General features: G+C 43.1%; 1 protein-coding gene across 5 annotated transcripts in view; it reads left to right on the top strand.

The window, feature by feature from the left end:
- The first annotated feature begins 5,308 nt into the window (after positions 1-5,308).
- The window catches only part of NAXD (NAD(P)HX dehydratase), a 51,262-nt gene continuing 40,168 nt past the window's right edge, over positions 5,309-16,402 (top strand). The window contains exons 1-6 of one of the 5 annotated variants that reach the window (XM_064503929.1): positions 5,309-5,457; positions 6,998-7,563; positions 8,582-8,953; positions 12,232-12,382; positions 13,708-13,753; positions 15,399-15,487. In XM_064503929.1, the coding sequence (XP_064359999.1) occupies positions 7,017-7,563; positions 8,582-8,953; positions 12,232-12,382; positions 13,708-13,753; positions 15,399-15,487 (1,205 nt within the window). In that variant the 5' untranslated portion in view covers positions 5,309-5,457; positions 6,998-7,016. Of the gene's footprint in view, positions 5,458-5,488; positions 5,607-6,058; positions 6,235-6,479; positions 7,564-8,581; positions 8,954-12,231; positions 12,383-13,707; positions 13,754-15,398; positions 15,488-16,402 lie in introns of those variants that run through there. The other 4 variants (XM_064503947.1, XM_064503924.1, XM_064503956.1 and 1 more) reach the window with 4 other exon arrangements.

Raw genomic sequence — 16,402 nt, 5'->3', positions numbered from 1 at the left:
GAGTGGACAAGTTTCTCTGCAGAATACCATTGGTCAAATGAAGTAATTTAAAATTACCCATAGGTTATTTCGGGCTTGTCTGTCAGAAATATGTACCATTTTAATTATCATGGCCGAACTAAACTAAGACAATTGCGCTACTAACTCTACTTCTTATTACGTCTATAGTTATAATTGTATAAAGGTGTTTTATACTAGGACAACAAGGAAAATTGTCATTCCCATACAGCAAGGAAAATTGTCATTCTGATGTGTCATCTTTATAACAGCATAGTTACATGCACCCTAGAACTCCTACCCTATTTTGACTTTTATTTTTACATGACCTTCCCCTCCCCCAGTGGGATTAATTATACCAGTAAAACTTGCAGAGCTGGCCTTGGCATTAAGAAAATGAATTGTTGCTACCCATACATTGATACAGCTGCGGCAACAACAGAAAGAAATAATCTATATGCATATATGCTGACTTTTAAGGCGAGGATACTGTAATCAAACTCAGGTACATGTGTTAAATTTTAACACCTTTATATTGAAAAGCAGATATATTAAGGACTATAGTGTATTTACCATATATGGGACCTTGGGACTATGTAATATGAACAGCTCTCATTAGGAGAAAAGAGAGTTACGACATTTTCCCTTGGCCAACAAGATTATGGAGAACGCTAGAAGTAACTAGAGGCAAAGAAATTACCCATGGCATACTGTGGTCTGAGGCTGACTGCAAATGCAAGGTGCAAATGCAAGGTGAGGCTGAATTCAAATGCAAAGTTATGGGTAGATGCAACCACAAAGTCTCCAGACACACCTGGGGACACAACTACTAAAGCTGATATGCCAGATCTGTGAGATGACTAGCAACATGTTACAGAAAAAAAAGGAAGGCAGGGTCCTGAAAAAGGAACCTTTCAGTGTTCAAATCCCTTTGTCGATAGAGCATGTAGACTTCTTCTAGCAGTCATGTTCAATATACCCATATGTGTTTCCAGGACTGAAGTGCATTGCATCAGTTAAGGTAAAACCAATTTATACTTTACACATCTGCCCATCATTTTGAGTGTGTGTGTCTCTCCTAAATGTATATAAAGCTATGTTTTGAGCAAGGGGCTGGCTTCTCATTTTGTGTACATACATTGGTAAGACAATATCCAGGCAGAGACTCCAGGCTTAACTATAATACAGCTGAAATAATAGTAAAACATCATGTAGGTATTGAACATTGAAAAGCAGCATAAATGAGTGACATATTTTATAATAACAGTGTTTTAAATTCTGTAAGTTAGTAGACTTGGCAAATGACATCTTCCACCATCAAAGGATAGAGCAAGGCAGCTTTTCAGCAAACTGTGTCACCCCACAATATTTACTCTCTTATGGACTCACTTCTCTCTACTGAAGAAAAAGCATTTGTTTTAACTTTTTGGAGGTTGCTTAAGAAGTGTGTGAGTTCATGTGTATTTCTTCACAGTAGGCATCAGGAATTTGTCAGGAGAAGTTGGGTGAACCCAAAAAAACCCCTTCACTTTTATTGCAGTACATATATCATTCTTATTGCCTACTTTAAGAAGAGGACAAAATAGAAACATTCTCTCTATTGTTTCCTTGGTTTCTGCTTTCTTTTCATTATTAACACTGAGGGGGAAAAAAAAAGATAAATCTTATCTTTTGGGATAGAACAAAAATTATCTAACAAAGCAGGGGCCCAACAAATGTTACTACACTAAACATATCCAAGACTGATAGTATCTACACCACCCTTATAAAAATATGAGAAATTACAGAAGCTGTAGGAACTACATTACCATAAAGTATTTAATCTGGTCTGGGTATACTTGTTCCCATCTACAGTTTGCTTTTCCTCCTTCAGACCACGTGACATTCATGATTAGTAGAGTAGCACTGTGGGTAAGCCAAAGCATGTTGATCTTTTTGTAATTGCTTGTCATTAATTGCTTGCTGATGTCCTCTCTCTTGAATATCATAATGCACAGAAATGTAGTGACAGGAATAACTACTACAGTTATTCCTGGTCATCTTATTCTCTTTTTAGTTCCTCTACAGCCTATTGAAACATCAAGATTAACAGACTAAAATTTACACCATTTTTTGTCCAGTCTTAAGAAAGGCATAATATTTGGTATAAAACATGCTCTTTCCAGTTAGTTTAATGACAGTAATAACTTCTGCAGGATTGGTCCCTTTTTTTTCAGTCTTAACACATACACTATTACAGCCCTATTACCATTCTCAATCCCAACTCCTACTATTTATCTAGGTAAGCATCCAGTGAAATCGAGATTGTCCACTTTTTCATCTTTTTCACTGTGGAAAAGTCTTTCAACAATCCCATTCTACCAAAAAAAAAAAAAAAAAAAATCAAATCTTAACACAAACTTTATAGGCAGGTTCAATTAAGGCTAGTAATTACTTCTGATATCTTCCATTCCTTCACTCTGTGTGAATGTTTAAACCTGATCCAAGGTTTTAACCTTGGATATATTTTCTGACCTAAAATGGTGATTCCAGTACAGGTTGACAATTGTTTGAATGGAGAGAATGCAATCAAACCATGTTGTAGGCTCTGCTATTGCCACCTGCTGCCCATATTCCCTTTGGAGTGGCTTGGATAGCCATGATTGCACAACAGTTATCTTACTGAATGGTAACATCTCAAACTTTAGCTCTTAGTGGGTACAGAGTAATCAGAAGCAAAAACCATGAATAAAGATTCAGTAGGAAGCTGCAGAAAACAGCAAGAGTCCACAGTGGCCACTACTTTGGGGTCTTTACCTAGAGACATTTAGCTTACAGTCCATACCGCACCCTACCTATATATATACTTTCTGTTCCCAGCAAGCATCTGCTATCAGTGACTGAATGCTGCCTTCTGCTAACACTATCTCAAACCTCCAGTCACTTCCCTACCTCAACAAGAGTAGGTTATTTTCAGGTAGGCCTTCCTTTGTGAGGAGGGCAGTTGCAATAATTATTCCACTAGTAAGGAGTATATGTTGAGGTGACAGTGCAGCTAGAAAAGGGTTAAAATGCTGGAAATGAAGGCTGAGATCAGCTGGTAAGGAAGAGGGGGCAAGACTGAGGAAGAGGTGGGGGCTAGCCATGGAGAGCAAGCAATAAAGCACGAAGGATTTTGTCCAATGCATGAAAGGGAGCTCCATAGGGTCATTCCTTCCCCCTCATTCAAGAGAGGGACAAGCAGATGGACAAGCAGACAAAGAGGCAGAACTGTGAGAACAGGGGACTCAGAAGCAATGCACAGCACAACATTTATCTAAAGAAATAAGTGTCTCTTGCAGTTACTCTTTCTTGAATTCTGTGATAGGCATGTGGACTCTTGTCTCATACGCCTTTATCTTCTGTAGGCCTATAAATGGCCCTGCTTTTTGGTCTCATCCCCCAGTTAAGTAACATTCCTGATGCTGGGCTCAGAGATGGCACTAGTAGTTGTGGATTTATACTGAATACGGTATGGAGATGGCAGTCAGTACTATACCAAAATGAGATAACCTGAGTTAGATGCAAAGTGGCAGAAAATTTGAGGAGAGGCAATATGTTTAGCTCAAAGCTTTTACACTCCTGTTGGCTACTGTATAGTTAAAGCACAGTATAGTAACAGTGTGACTGGCTTAGTTGATGCCAAGGGCTGTACATAACAGCCCTTCTGAACAACTTCAGCATACAGAAAGCACATAAGTAACTTTAAGTTTTCTTCTAAACGTTAATTGAGAATTGGGTCTTGGAAATGTCAATGATTGCACAAACTTCTCAGGGTTCTGTAACATCAGAAGAAAATCCGCTTCCACTCTGCTACAAAAGAAACAAGAGGACCCAGTGAAAAAGAACATTTTTACAATTGTAGCTTTCTTCCTCCCTCTTTTGTTGGGCACATAGTATGTTTTTGGTGCAGCTAGAGATACCTGATAAGCTTGAAAAAACGTTTGCATTCTTCCTTTCCCTCTCTTTTCCAGACATTAAATCAGTGCTAGAGTTATAGAACATCTACAGTCTTCAGGCTTCCAGTTGGACTGTAAGAAATGTTTAACAACCCAGTAACTCGTTTTCTTGGGCTAAAACTCCCGTACGAGCTACATGTGATTAGTAGTCGAATCTAGCCTTTGGGCTGCCACACAATCAGGACCAATGGTAAAAGGTATTACTTGCACTGCATGAATACAAGGCAAATTTCATTGACCTGCTATTGCCTTTAAAATCATACCAGATACCAGGACCTATAAAAAGGAGCTTTTCAACAAGCAAGTTAATACTTGACAGTAAACTCGCCAGGCATCCAAATTGCTGCTTGGGTACCTGGGTTACTGTTCAATCTGTATTATTAAAAGCTCAGGTTGCCTGTCTTCAAGTTTGCAGACGGCATAGCTTTTCAAAGTGACGCCTCCAAAGCTGAAGGACACAAATTGGTAGTGTTTGGGAGGGGTCCAGGTGAATCCGGCAGGTCTGTTTGACAGTGTCCTGTATTTAAAGAAAAATAGTAAAAGAAAATGTTGGGGTATTTCACCCTATCAAAATATCGATTGATTAAAACATTGACATTTTATTTCTATAATTAGACTAGAAGTTTTCAAGAGCTGAGATTAATAATCTTTGCTTGAATCATCTATGAGTCTCCGGCAGAAATGAAAACAGTTTTGGGCCGTAATGTTACAGATTTCTTGTGCATCCAACCTCATTAGCTTTTCTTGGGTAGCCTCGCGTTTTGATTCATTGTGCCGATTAAGCAGGTGCTATAGGACCAGGGGGCGAGCAGTAGCTGGTATTTCCACTGACTGGTGTGTCGGGGGATAAAAGAAAACAGTAGGAGAATGCTGCTGTAAAATGAGGCATCTGGGACACAAATAGCTCAGAAATGAATCGCAACCGTAAATCAGAGGTGTGCTCAGAAAAGCCCGGTGGGATGGAGGAGAGCTTTTAAACGTGGTGGTGGTGGGGGGGTGATATGTTAAAAAAAGGCTAATTCCTACGAGTTTTTAACTGGTGTCAGTTAAGGAGGCTGCAAAGGCTCCCGGGCACGGAGCGCCCGGCCTCTAGGCCGCACACCCGCCCGCGCCGCTCGCCGCAGCCGGCCGGGCCGCGGGCCTGCTCTCCCGCTCCGAGGAGGTGCCGCCGCCCAGGCGCCGCGGAGAGGGGCGGCTGGAGCGGCCGCGGGGCCAGGCCCGGCGGCGGGCTGCGGCGGCCGTTACCTCAGCGCGGCCCGCGCGCGCCGCCATCGGGCGCCGCCATTGGGCGCCGCGGCGGGCAGGCGCGGAGCCGGGGGCGGCGTGGCGCGCCCGCGCAGGCCCGCGCTGCGCCGCGCTGCCCTGCCCTGCCCTGCGCCGCGCTGCCCGCCGCGGCCCGAGCCGGAAGCCGCGCCGATGCGGTGCGTGCGTCGCCTGGCTGCGCGCTGGGCGGGGGGTGGCCCGAGCCCCGCGTTGTGGCTAGGTAAGCGGCGAGCGCAGCGCGGTGCGCGGCCCGGGCCGGCTCGGCGCCTCCTGGCGGGAGCATGTGGGGACGGGGCGCTGTCACCGCCGGCGCCCTGCTGGCGCTGGCCGCGGCCGCGGCGCTGGCCTTGTGGCTGCGGGGTGACGAAGGTACAGAGCCCTCCGCGGCGGGGCGCGGGGGGGCGGGCTGCCCTCCGCGGCGGCACGGAAGGGCGGGCGGAGGGCAGGGCCGCCGGGGTTGCCCCGAGGGGGTGGCGGGCTCGGTTTGGGAAGGGTTTTGCAAAGCGAAACAACGCGCACACGCACACGCACACACACACACACAAGAAAAGAAAGAAAGAAAAAAAAGAAAAAAAGGAAAAAAGGAGCAGGGCGAGGAGGCTGCGTCCGGGCGCAGCGGTGTCCCCGGGCACAGTGACACCCCCGCCGGGGGTCGCTCGCCCGGCTGCCGAAAGGGTGTGCGGGGGGGTGTGCTGGGGGCGGGGGGCAATGCACACAAAACAAACCAGCAGCAACTTCGCGAAATAAACCGGGGCCGGGGGGATCCCTGCACCCGCCCGAGGGGGGCTGTGTGCGAGCCGCAGCGTGGGGCTTTTGTTGCGGCCTGCGGCTGCCCGCCCCCACCACGCCGCGCGTGTGCGTGTGCGTGTGTGTGCGCGTGTGTGTGCAAGGGGGCCTGGCTGCCTGCCCCGGGTTGAGTGACACGGCGGCCCTGGGGAAGGGGGGAGGGGATGCGCTGGATGTTTTTGCCCGGGCGAGCGGCGCGGCGGTGTGCGAGGTAGGGCCGTGCGCCGCCGAGCTGCAGCGTGTGTGCATGCATGCAGCGTGTGTGTGTGTGTGTGTGTGTGCATGCAGTGTGTGTGTGTGCATGCAGCGTGTGCATGCACTGCGTGTGTGCAGTGTATGTGTGCAGCGTGTGCGTGCGGGGACCGCGCTCCGCTGCGGCGGGGAGGCGGCGGGAGCGGGCGGGCGGCGCGCTGTGATGAGCGGGGCCTCCGCGCCGAGCCGCCGCTGCCGTCCTGCCGCTGCCAGAGCAGCCGGGGGCGGGGGAGCGGCCGCGCACGGGTGGCTGCCTGCCTGAGCGGCGGCCGCGGCTCCGCACCGCGAGCCTCCCTATTCATCTGCCTTTATTATTATTTTTCCGGAGCGGGGGAGGCGTGGGGGGGGGGGGGCTGTAGGGTTTTTTCCTTTTTTTCTTTTTTTCCCTTTTTTCCCCCCGTTTTTTTCCTTTTTCTTTCTTTTTTTCCCCGTTTTTTTCCTTTTTTTTCCTTTTTGTTGTGCGCAGGTGACCGCGTCCCAAAGCGGCGCCTGGAAAGTTTTGCTCGCGTGCGGGCGGCGGCGGCGGCCCGCGCTGGGATGCGGCGCCCGGGGCCCGGCTGCCCAGCGGCGGCCGCTGCACGGCGGCTGCCGCGGCCGGGGCTGGTGCAGGCGCCCCCTGGGAGAGCCGAGCGCGGGCATTAAACCCCCCCTCCCTCCCCCGCCGCCCTCCCTCCCCCCCGCTCCGTCCCTCCCTCCCTGCTCTCCCGGCGCGGCCATTGCAGTGACCCCGGCCGGCCAAGGATGATCACGAACACGCGGGGCTTCCTCTGGTCGGACCTGGAGACGCGGGCGCTGCTGGAGATCTGGGGCGAGGCGGACGTGCAGTCGGCGCTGGACGGCAACTTTCGCAACAGCCATGTGTACCGCGACGTGGCCTGCCGCCTGGCCGAGCTGGGCTTCGAGCGCACGCCGGAGCAGTGCCGCATCCGCATCAAGGGCCTCAAGCGCCAGTACTACCAGGCGCGGGACGGGCTGAAGAAGAACGGGCACGCCCGCAAGATCTGCAAGTACTACGACGAGATGGACCGCATCCTCAGCTGCCGCGGGGGGCCCGACGGCGCCGCGGAGCCGCTGGCGGCGCCCCCCGACGGCGCGCCGCCCGCCGCGCCGCCCACGCCGGGCACGCCGCGCCGCGGCCGCGACGCCGACGCGGAGCGCGACGAGGACGCGGCGCCGGAGTCGCCCCGCGACGCCTTCGCCGAGGACTCGGGCGAGTGCTCCTCCTACGCCGAGCACCCCATCAAGGTGGAGTGCCCGCCCTTCGCCATCCCGGTGCCGCCCGCCGACGGTGAGTGCCGCCCGCCGCCGCCGCGCACCTTGCGCGGCCCCGGCCTGGCCGCTCCGCGCGGGGCTGGGGCTGGGGCTGGGGCCGGGGCTGGGGCTGCAGGGGCTGCTGGCGGCCGTCTGCGGGAAACCGCGGCGCAGGGACAGAGCCAGGTGGTGCCCGTGCGAGGAAGCCGGCGCCCCTCTCCCCCACCGGCTTTTTTTTATTATTTCATTTTTTTATTTTATTTTTATGACCGCTTCCGACCGCGTGCCGTTTTGCCGGTCGGCGTGCTGCCGATGGTGATGCCTGAAAAAATCTGCTTTTCTCGTAGACGGGCCGCAAAGCTAGGGGTAACCTTTATGCGGTTAATCGCTTGGGTTGTTTCAGAAACGATGCTTCTGACTTCAGCCCGCTTCTGCGGACACGGTCGCCTCGGTAAAGCCTGCCCCTTCCTCGCTCTCCGCCCTCCGCCCCACACGCGCTGGGGCAGCGTTATTTGTTTTGTTTCAAGTCTAGATTAATGCCGTGTTTTTAATCCAAACGTGAACCTGTCTTCAGAAGTTGACATCACTGAGGCATCAGCCAATTGGTTGACGTTTAACCACCCTTCTTTTTACGCATAAACCCCATCAAAGAGTTGTTTGCGCTAATGTTCTTTTGAAATGCAAATCCGGAATGCCAACAGACTGAAACTCAATTTAGATTAATGTAATTACCTGCAATACACAAACGAGGCTATACTATTTAATAGCCTTCACTTAAACCTTTTTAGAAGATCAAAAGGACTCCTATTGTTAAAGTTTAGTACTACAACAATTGAAAGACGCCTCGGTGTGGTTTTTGTGTTACCTTTGTAACTTTGTTGAAGCTTGTGCCTGCACTTTGGCACTCGAAGTAAAAATATCTGCAATAATTGCACTTCCCATTGAAAAAGAATAGCTTTGTGATGCGTTAGGTCCGCATCTCAACTCATAGGGAGATTTTTTGCTGCTTTCTTTGTAGCACTTCAGAAAAATAATTCTGTCTCCTCTCCTTTTAGGCTTTAAAGAAATCAGTGCTCCGACTATTACCCCACCTCTCAACCAGCCCAAAAGATCAAAAAAGCGCCATGCAAATTTAACATTGGATAAAATGATGGAAAAATTTCTGCAGCAGAGTGTGGATACAGAAGAGAAATTTTACAAATATGAAGAACAGAGGCTCAAAATTGAGGACAAGCGTCGTGAAGCTGAGCATGCTCGAGAGCTCCAGATGTTACAAATGTTGGGACAGATGTTGGCAGGAATTTCTTCTACAGTATCACAAAGGTCACAATCTATACCAGCGAGTCCACCTCAGAGAGCAAACCATCGTTCGTATGGGGATAACTTTAATTATAATGCTATGACAGCAGCACTTTCTCCACCGATAGGTACTTCCTTCTATAGCATAAATAAAAGCTAATTTTTTAAAAGTTTTATGTGAAAGCTCTGGTAGTAAGTAGCTTTTGAAAATAAAAGGTAGTTGGAATTATTTAATATTGTGGTGAAGGTGTCTCTCTGGTGTCAAATGAAATTAAAATGTCATTCGTACCATTGTACTGATTATTTAATATAGATATACTAGTTATAACAAATTTTAATGAGCGAAATAACACTTTTGAAAGTACCCTATAAACACTGGGGAGTTCTCTGCACATTCGTGTCTCTGTAAACGGAAGTGAGGAGAAGCTTTATGTATAAAAGGCAAGTAGAGCATTTGCTGGAAATGTGACCTGGAAACATCAGATATGTTATAGCAGAAATTCTGCTGCTATTGAAGTTAACAGGCCTAACTCAGTATGTGAAGTTAAGGATGTGCGTATGTTTTTTCAGGGTTGGGAAAAGAGTGGAATTTTGCCTACACTGAAGTAAGTCACATGTTAAAAACAGCTTCTTTAAAATAAATTTCTTTACATGAAAATTCTGAATCGAATTTTTTAATTATATATCATATTACTTTAGTAGGCATAGTATAAGAGGAAAATATTTGAATATATTTTTATTCTGTACCAGTTCGTTTATAAATTCTTTGGGGGTCTGAATTTATTCCAGAGGGGGGAGAAAAAAAAAGAGCTCTAGAACTGGTATTTATGCACAGGCTTTTTCTTCTGTACACTATGTGTGGGCCTGAAGCTGATAATCAGATATTAGCATTTCTTAGCAGACTTCTGGAGATCTCTGGTCCTGTATTATTTATCTTTATCTATTTGTATGTGAAGGTAGACTGAATGGGCAAGAGCAGAACTGGGGTCCTCTATCAGTGCTGAAACCAGAGTCCACTCAGGGCTTGATGGTTATAGCCTACCATGTTGAAATGAGGCAAGTCTTACTCTGTTTCCGTTCTGAGGTTTGTATTTCATAAAAAAAAAAAAAAATAGTGTGGTTCAGAAAAGAAAAGAAAAAACCCTACAATGTTGAATAATAAGCCTACACATCAGACCCTAAAGGGCACTCTTTGATTCCTGAAAGGATCTCAGAACTTTTTCAGTTCTAGGTTAAATACTCCTGAATTTCCCTTCAAAGTGAACAGTAGACTGAATTTTTAGGCCTGTAATGGTTTAGTTTAACTGACTTACTTGTGCATCTTCTTGTTTGGATAGCTAGTCTTTGATGTCAAAAGACTTCAGTAGATAAATTACAGCATATGTATGGGGTCTATGCTTTAATTTCTGTTTTCACTTTTAAATTAAAGGAAAACTGAAGTGCTTTAGAAAATTTATTAGGAAATCATTTGAGCTTGGGATGATGGTACCTTACAATTACTTCTAAAATGTTTTGTGCCAAAAGTTGAAAGAGTTTTATTATCTGTAAGGGCTTGAAACTAAGGTTTAGTTTCTCTTGCTGTATTTCGTCATACAGGTGCACAGTTACCACACTGTGCAAAAATGCATTATATATATTTAACTGTAGTAAGAAAAACTCAGGATTCTAATCTTCTGACTGGCGAAGGCTTAACAAAGAGTTTATAAATAAGTGTAAAAAATGACACTTCAGGCAACACATTTTCTGCTAACGAATTAGGATATCAGTTGTTGATAGCTAAATCTGCCTCAGTGTTCCTGTAGGTAAGTGGGGCTCTATTTAGAATTCTGTTCTGCATAATTCTGTGTTTTCTTTCTGTTTTATATTTACAAATGAACAAAAACCAGCAACAAAGAAACAGAGGTCTTTCTTAGCTGCAGTTGCACTTTTAAGGCTTGCAATATACTGAGATGTATATTTTTTGTGTGGTTGAAAACCAGTGAATGCGTGAAGTGTTATTTAAGGAAAATAATCTGTCCTATTTCCAGAGCAGATCAGTGTTTTGTTCTACTCTGGATGACTGCAATGCTATTTTGGCCATATTCCAAATTTTTTTTTTTTTTTTATCTCAATAGGAATGGAATGCCTGTATTATAGAAGAATTTTTAAAAGCAAAAGATCAGCCAGGAGTATTTATCGTTATTGAACACTAAGACATTTTATTACTGAAGATTAGTGTGTCTTGTTTAGGGTTAGATTCTGTGGAGGATGGAGAAAAAGATGCTTTCTGTTGACAGTGCACAGATTAGGAGTTTTCTTGTTGATTACCTTTTTTTTTCTTTATTACATCCAAATTTTTTGGAATTGTTTTTCCTCTTTTCCTCTCTAGATTTTTTTTGGGGGGGGGGGGGAGAGGTCCTACCAACAACTGAAAAGGGACATTGTGGAATTCTATATTAATATTTAGCAGTTCACAGAAAGATTTTTAGAAAATCTGTTTGAAAAAGAAAAGAGAGCATGACTGCGGTTTAGGAGTTGAATATTAACGTTCAAACAAACCACTTTTTTAAACAGAATCGTATAATTAATGAGTTCTGTTGAACTACAAGGATAAAGAATTTATTCTTTCTAATTAATACATCATTGCTGTAGGGTACTGATCTTCAAATTTGTCCCATTCTTAGGTAACTGTCTGTTTAAATCTCTGTCGTTGTAACCATTGAAATACTTTCTTCTAAATTTTCATAGTCTTTTGAAACAGTAATTTGAATCTGCAGTTGTTTTAATATATAGGTTGAAATGTAACTTCACATCAGAGATCTGTAGTTGAATTATAGCTAAAAATTATTTGTGTGATTTTTGTAATGTTTGCGTCTAGTGCATGTGATTATAGTTTTACAGAAAGACTTTCATTATGCTTTGTAACCACCTGCCAAAATAAAAAGCAGAGAGATAGGCCCTGACTCTGCTAAGATGTGGAAGTCTTTAAGGGGAAGCAAAAATAAGGTAGAGTACAAATTTAAAATGTGCTTTTAGCTGTTCTGTGCTCACTCCCTGTCTGGATGCATTTAGTCCTTACTAAGTGTACCTATTTCAGTTGAGCTTAATTGTGGAAGTGATTTCAAACTGAACTAAGAAGGTATTTCTAGTTACAAAATGTCCATGTAACTATTCTGGGCTTTCTTTCGTTCTGTACCTAAGCCCTAACTTAGGACTGTGAGCAGTCAGTGGGAATATTTTCTGCATCAGACCCTAAATTAATTTAAAAAACGATCACCCTTCCTAGTAATTCAGTGTTTTTAAGGCCTTTAAGTGAAGTATGTCAGTTCGTGTATCTTCAAATGTTTTTATTGATGTTTGAGTGCTTAAAAGAAATGCTGCTTTAAGAAAGAACGTATTTTCATGCAATGCTTTCTTCTTTTTTCAGTTATAGAGAGATCTTTTTCACTGCACAAAACACACACTCTAAAGGATATGGAGAATATTTTTCAATTGGTGCGCAACGTTATCCCTCCTCTAACAGGAAAAAGGCATAAAGGTCAAGATGGACGCATAGGCATTGTTGGAGGATGTCAAGAGTAAGTTAAAGAGAAATCTGAATGTTGTTGAGAGAGCTTGAGTATGTCACTACTATTTGTCAAAGCCATTTAAGTTCACCCTACATTTAAAATAATGGATATTTTCCAGCGAGCTTTACTAGTGCATCATCATGATCGTGCAGGCTTGTAAAACAGTATGTCACCCCAAGATAGTGATGCAAAATTTTGTTAGTGAGCGTAGTTGAAACAGTGTCAATGTTTGTGTCTGTGTCTACTTTCTCTGTCTTTTCTGACCACCTTAACTCTCTCTACTTTCAGTATTATTGTCTTTTCCCATAGCATGATGAGCTTATAGAATAAGTAAGTGAATAGAGAGAGTGGCACATCTGCTCTAGGGTAATCTTTGTTTTATTTTGATATCGTGAGAGCTGGGTCTCTTAAGCCAGGGAGGCAGTATTTTCTTTCTGCGTGCTTTTTATGTTGATGAATTGTGGTGTTTATTAGGGTATAAAAGGATCTTGCTTTATGTTCTGGAGTAATAGAAATATCTGGTTTTAGAAGAAAAGAAATACAATATAAATCAGTTAAATGCAGTGCTGACCTAGAAATAAAATAGCCTGGATTCTGTTTTTTGGCCATGTTCAGTAATCTGCTCAATATTGTAAATGAGCCACTAAACCTCCCTGTTCTTCTGTTTCCCTTTTCAAAATAGATGTGGCATCTTTTTCCTGTAAAAGAGATCTGCCATTAATAAACATTCTACAAGTAGCAAAAATGTGCTCTATTATAGCTGGAGCATCCTGGGATGGTTGGTCAGGAATTAGTTTTCCTCCTGGTCTGCTGGGCCTGGGCTCTTACCTCTTGGCAGAACTAGATAGCTCTGGAGATGGTGGGTATTCTGCCCACATCTCCCTCTTCAGTCTTTCTAAAGAGAATTTAGGGCAACTGGGATCACAGTTTAGGCACTTTAGTTAAGTACCTAAAACCAGATGGGACTGATCCAGGTCATGCATCCCAGACTTTGCTTGCAAACAGTGTTCAAACTATCGTTTTGTTTTGTTTTGTTTGTTTCCAGACTTCTAAGATGGTTGTCTGAGAAGAGTTTAGTTTTGTATGGCACGATCTTTATAAATATTTCTATCAAGGGATCTGGTGGCTAAGTGGAAATCCTGGCTCCTTTGAAATCAAACCAAGGTTTGCAGTTGGTTTCAGTGTAGCAGGATTTTATCCGTCTTTTACAGCAAACAAAGGAGAAAGCTTTTTCTAATCTGCTCTTGAATTTGAGACTTCATTATGGCAGACTGATTTCCAAATTAGCTAACCTTATGACTCTGTTTCCTAACCTAAATTGTATTTCATTCTAGATACACAGGAGCACCGTATTTTGCTGCAATTACAGCTCTCAAAGTGGTATGTGTTCTGCTTTCTGTACATACTTTACCAGTATAAGGTAAAGTTAGAGATATGATTATGTCAAAGAATTGAAAATTTCAGAGGGAAAACTGTCTAATCAGAGGCTTGGATGGGAAATTTCAAAACTTGATGAAATATTTTCTCCAAAAGTGAACAATAAAATAACTTTAGATTAATATTTTAAGTTACATTTTCAGTAAATCTGATCCAGTAAAACTGCAGTCAGGCCTTCAGAACTTTGTTCTGCACCTGATAAGTACATCAAATGAAGTAACTTTCCTTCAAAACTTAGTTATAGGCTGGTAAAAATCTTACGTGCCATAAATCTAAAAGTTGTGTGTTGAATTTAACATCATTATTTAATAGCATACTTTGTTTATATTGTGATTTTTAGCAGAAGTATTTTCCAAGCGTCTTTTTTTCCTAGAAGTGTGAACTTCCTTATATTAGTGATACATTAAGTAGCTAAAAATATATTTAGTGCACACTACAGCCCCATCTCTAAGAGTAGAACTAAATACAGTTATGACTATTCAAACGTAAATGAGTCTTGCTTACATAATATATATACTTACTGGTACTCTATGTGTGTATCAGCACTTTTTGTTCATTATGTATGTTTTCCTTTTTGAAGATTTGTTTCAATAAGTAGGTAACCAATCCAGGTACCTCCTTCTCTCCTCCCCCTGCCCCCCAATTTCTTTTTTTACCCTCTATAAGTTTTGCGCCTCTTGATGCAGTCCTTCAGGGATTTAAAATTGGAAGAAGACAATTTAATAATCTTATAAGATACTAAGGCCACTCCATTTTTTGTTCACCATATGCAAATACAGTAGTGCACTAGGCAGACCCCTACTGAAGTTGCTTTGTCTTTGCCCATTACATCTTCACGTAAAGAGTCACAGGGTCAAATCTCTTAACTGCATAGTAGTTTGAAATGTTAAATGTATATAAAGTAATAAAGCAGAGGAGACGCTTTCCTTAACCTTGGGAAATGTTAGCATGTAATACAGATACAAAATCAGCTTTTCTAGTCTCTGCTTATATAATTTTGTGTGTACTTGTGATTTTCTGAGTTGATAAGGAACTCTTGTAGCTAAGCTCCCCAGCTTTAATGTTTATTTAACTGAAGGGGAGTTGGCGAAATTGTGCCAGCCTTCATCTGGTACCGATTTGGCCCATTGAGTAAAAATGGTGGGTCTTGGAAGGTTGTCACAGATTGTCATACCTATATTTTACAAATCTATTACAGTATTATTTGTCTTCTCTAATGTAGCTTTTCTATTGCTGTATTCTTTTGTCTCTTTTCTCATTGTGTGATACTTTAGTCTTTGTTCATCTGTTCATCTCAAATATTTCTCTAATGAGTACAGGGTTCAAGATCTACATTTTTAGACATCCTATCAGTTAAAAAAAAGAAAAGAAAAAAAGAGAAAGTTTACATTGAAAGTTAGATAGAGAAAATGCTTTTAATTTTCTCCAAACCATTGTATGACAGGCTAAGCCAAAATGGAAAAGATAATCAAGTTTGCTTTAACTACTAGCAAATAGGAGTTCAGCTGTTCAGTGAATAAACTTTGGAATTATTATGTCATTATTAAGTATAAGTTTCATAATTATGTTTGAAAATTTTCTTTTTTAGGGTGCAGATTTATCCCACGTGTTTTGTACCAAAGACGCAGCAACTGTAATTAAATCATATAGTCCAGAGCTGATTGTTCATCCAGTTCTGTAAGTGACTTGTCTTTTATTTAAATGAGCAAGTCAGGATTGCTAGTTTGAACATTTCAGTCTGATAATTGATTAGTTTGCATTATTTCTTTTCTGGAGTTACAAGATGGGTGAGACAGAAATTACAAAAATAACTGGTTTTGTCCTTTTCTTAAAAACAGTTAGAGATTTTGATATAGAACTGCCAGTTGTGAGAGGGTTTTTTTTTCATTACTCCCAAAGCACAGTTTTTTTAAAAAAGCAAAGATCTTGCTTTCTACTACTTGCTGACATATTTTTTAGTGATTGTAATGCATTTAAATGAGAACAGTAGCAAAACCCAGAACTAAGGTTCACTACAAGTCAGCACTTTAGGATCTGCATTTGAAAAGCCAAATAGAATATGTCCCAGTTCTCTCATGTCTTTAATGCTAATAATAACAGTAGTGTATCTTTTTCCTCTCGCTGTTTTGTGTATAGTCATCTATGTTAAGTTGCCAGGAGAGATATTCATTCTCATTTTTCTTTATAAGTATGTGCAAGAGTTGCATTGGATACACAGCTATTGCTGGGAATAAATGCATGTTCTTATCTAAAATGTAAGGTTTGTTAAAAAGAAAATGAAAAGTTTAATATGCCACAGACCTAACTGGGAAAATCTGTGTGCGTTTAACTGATTTTTTTGTTCTGAAGTGGGTCACTGATTGGTGAACTTTTACAGGATAAATTGTTTCGGTTAGGTGTTACAGTGCTTCAGAATGAGCACTGTGGGTGGCATACTGAGATGTGAGCCTTCCATACATGTGCCTTGAGCTAGGCTTGTACCCATGCATGTTTTGGTCTGTTGGTGTATATAGCAAAGACATGATTAAGCTAGAAAAAACATAATTTAAAAGCATGTGTGTCAGATATTGCTGTCAGGAAAGATTTATTAGT

This window comes from Dromaius novaehollandiae, chromosome 1 (assembly GCF_036370855.1).
Source record: "Dromaius novaehollandiae isolate bDroNov1 chromosome 1, bDroNov1.hap1, whole genome shotgun sequence".
NCBI lineage: Eukaryota > Metazoa > Chordata > Aves > Casuariiformes > Dromaiidae > Dromaius > Dromaius novaehollandiae.
Note: the sequence above shows the minus strand (reverse complement) of the source record. Positions and strands in the feature narration are given on the sequence as shown.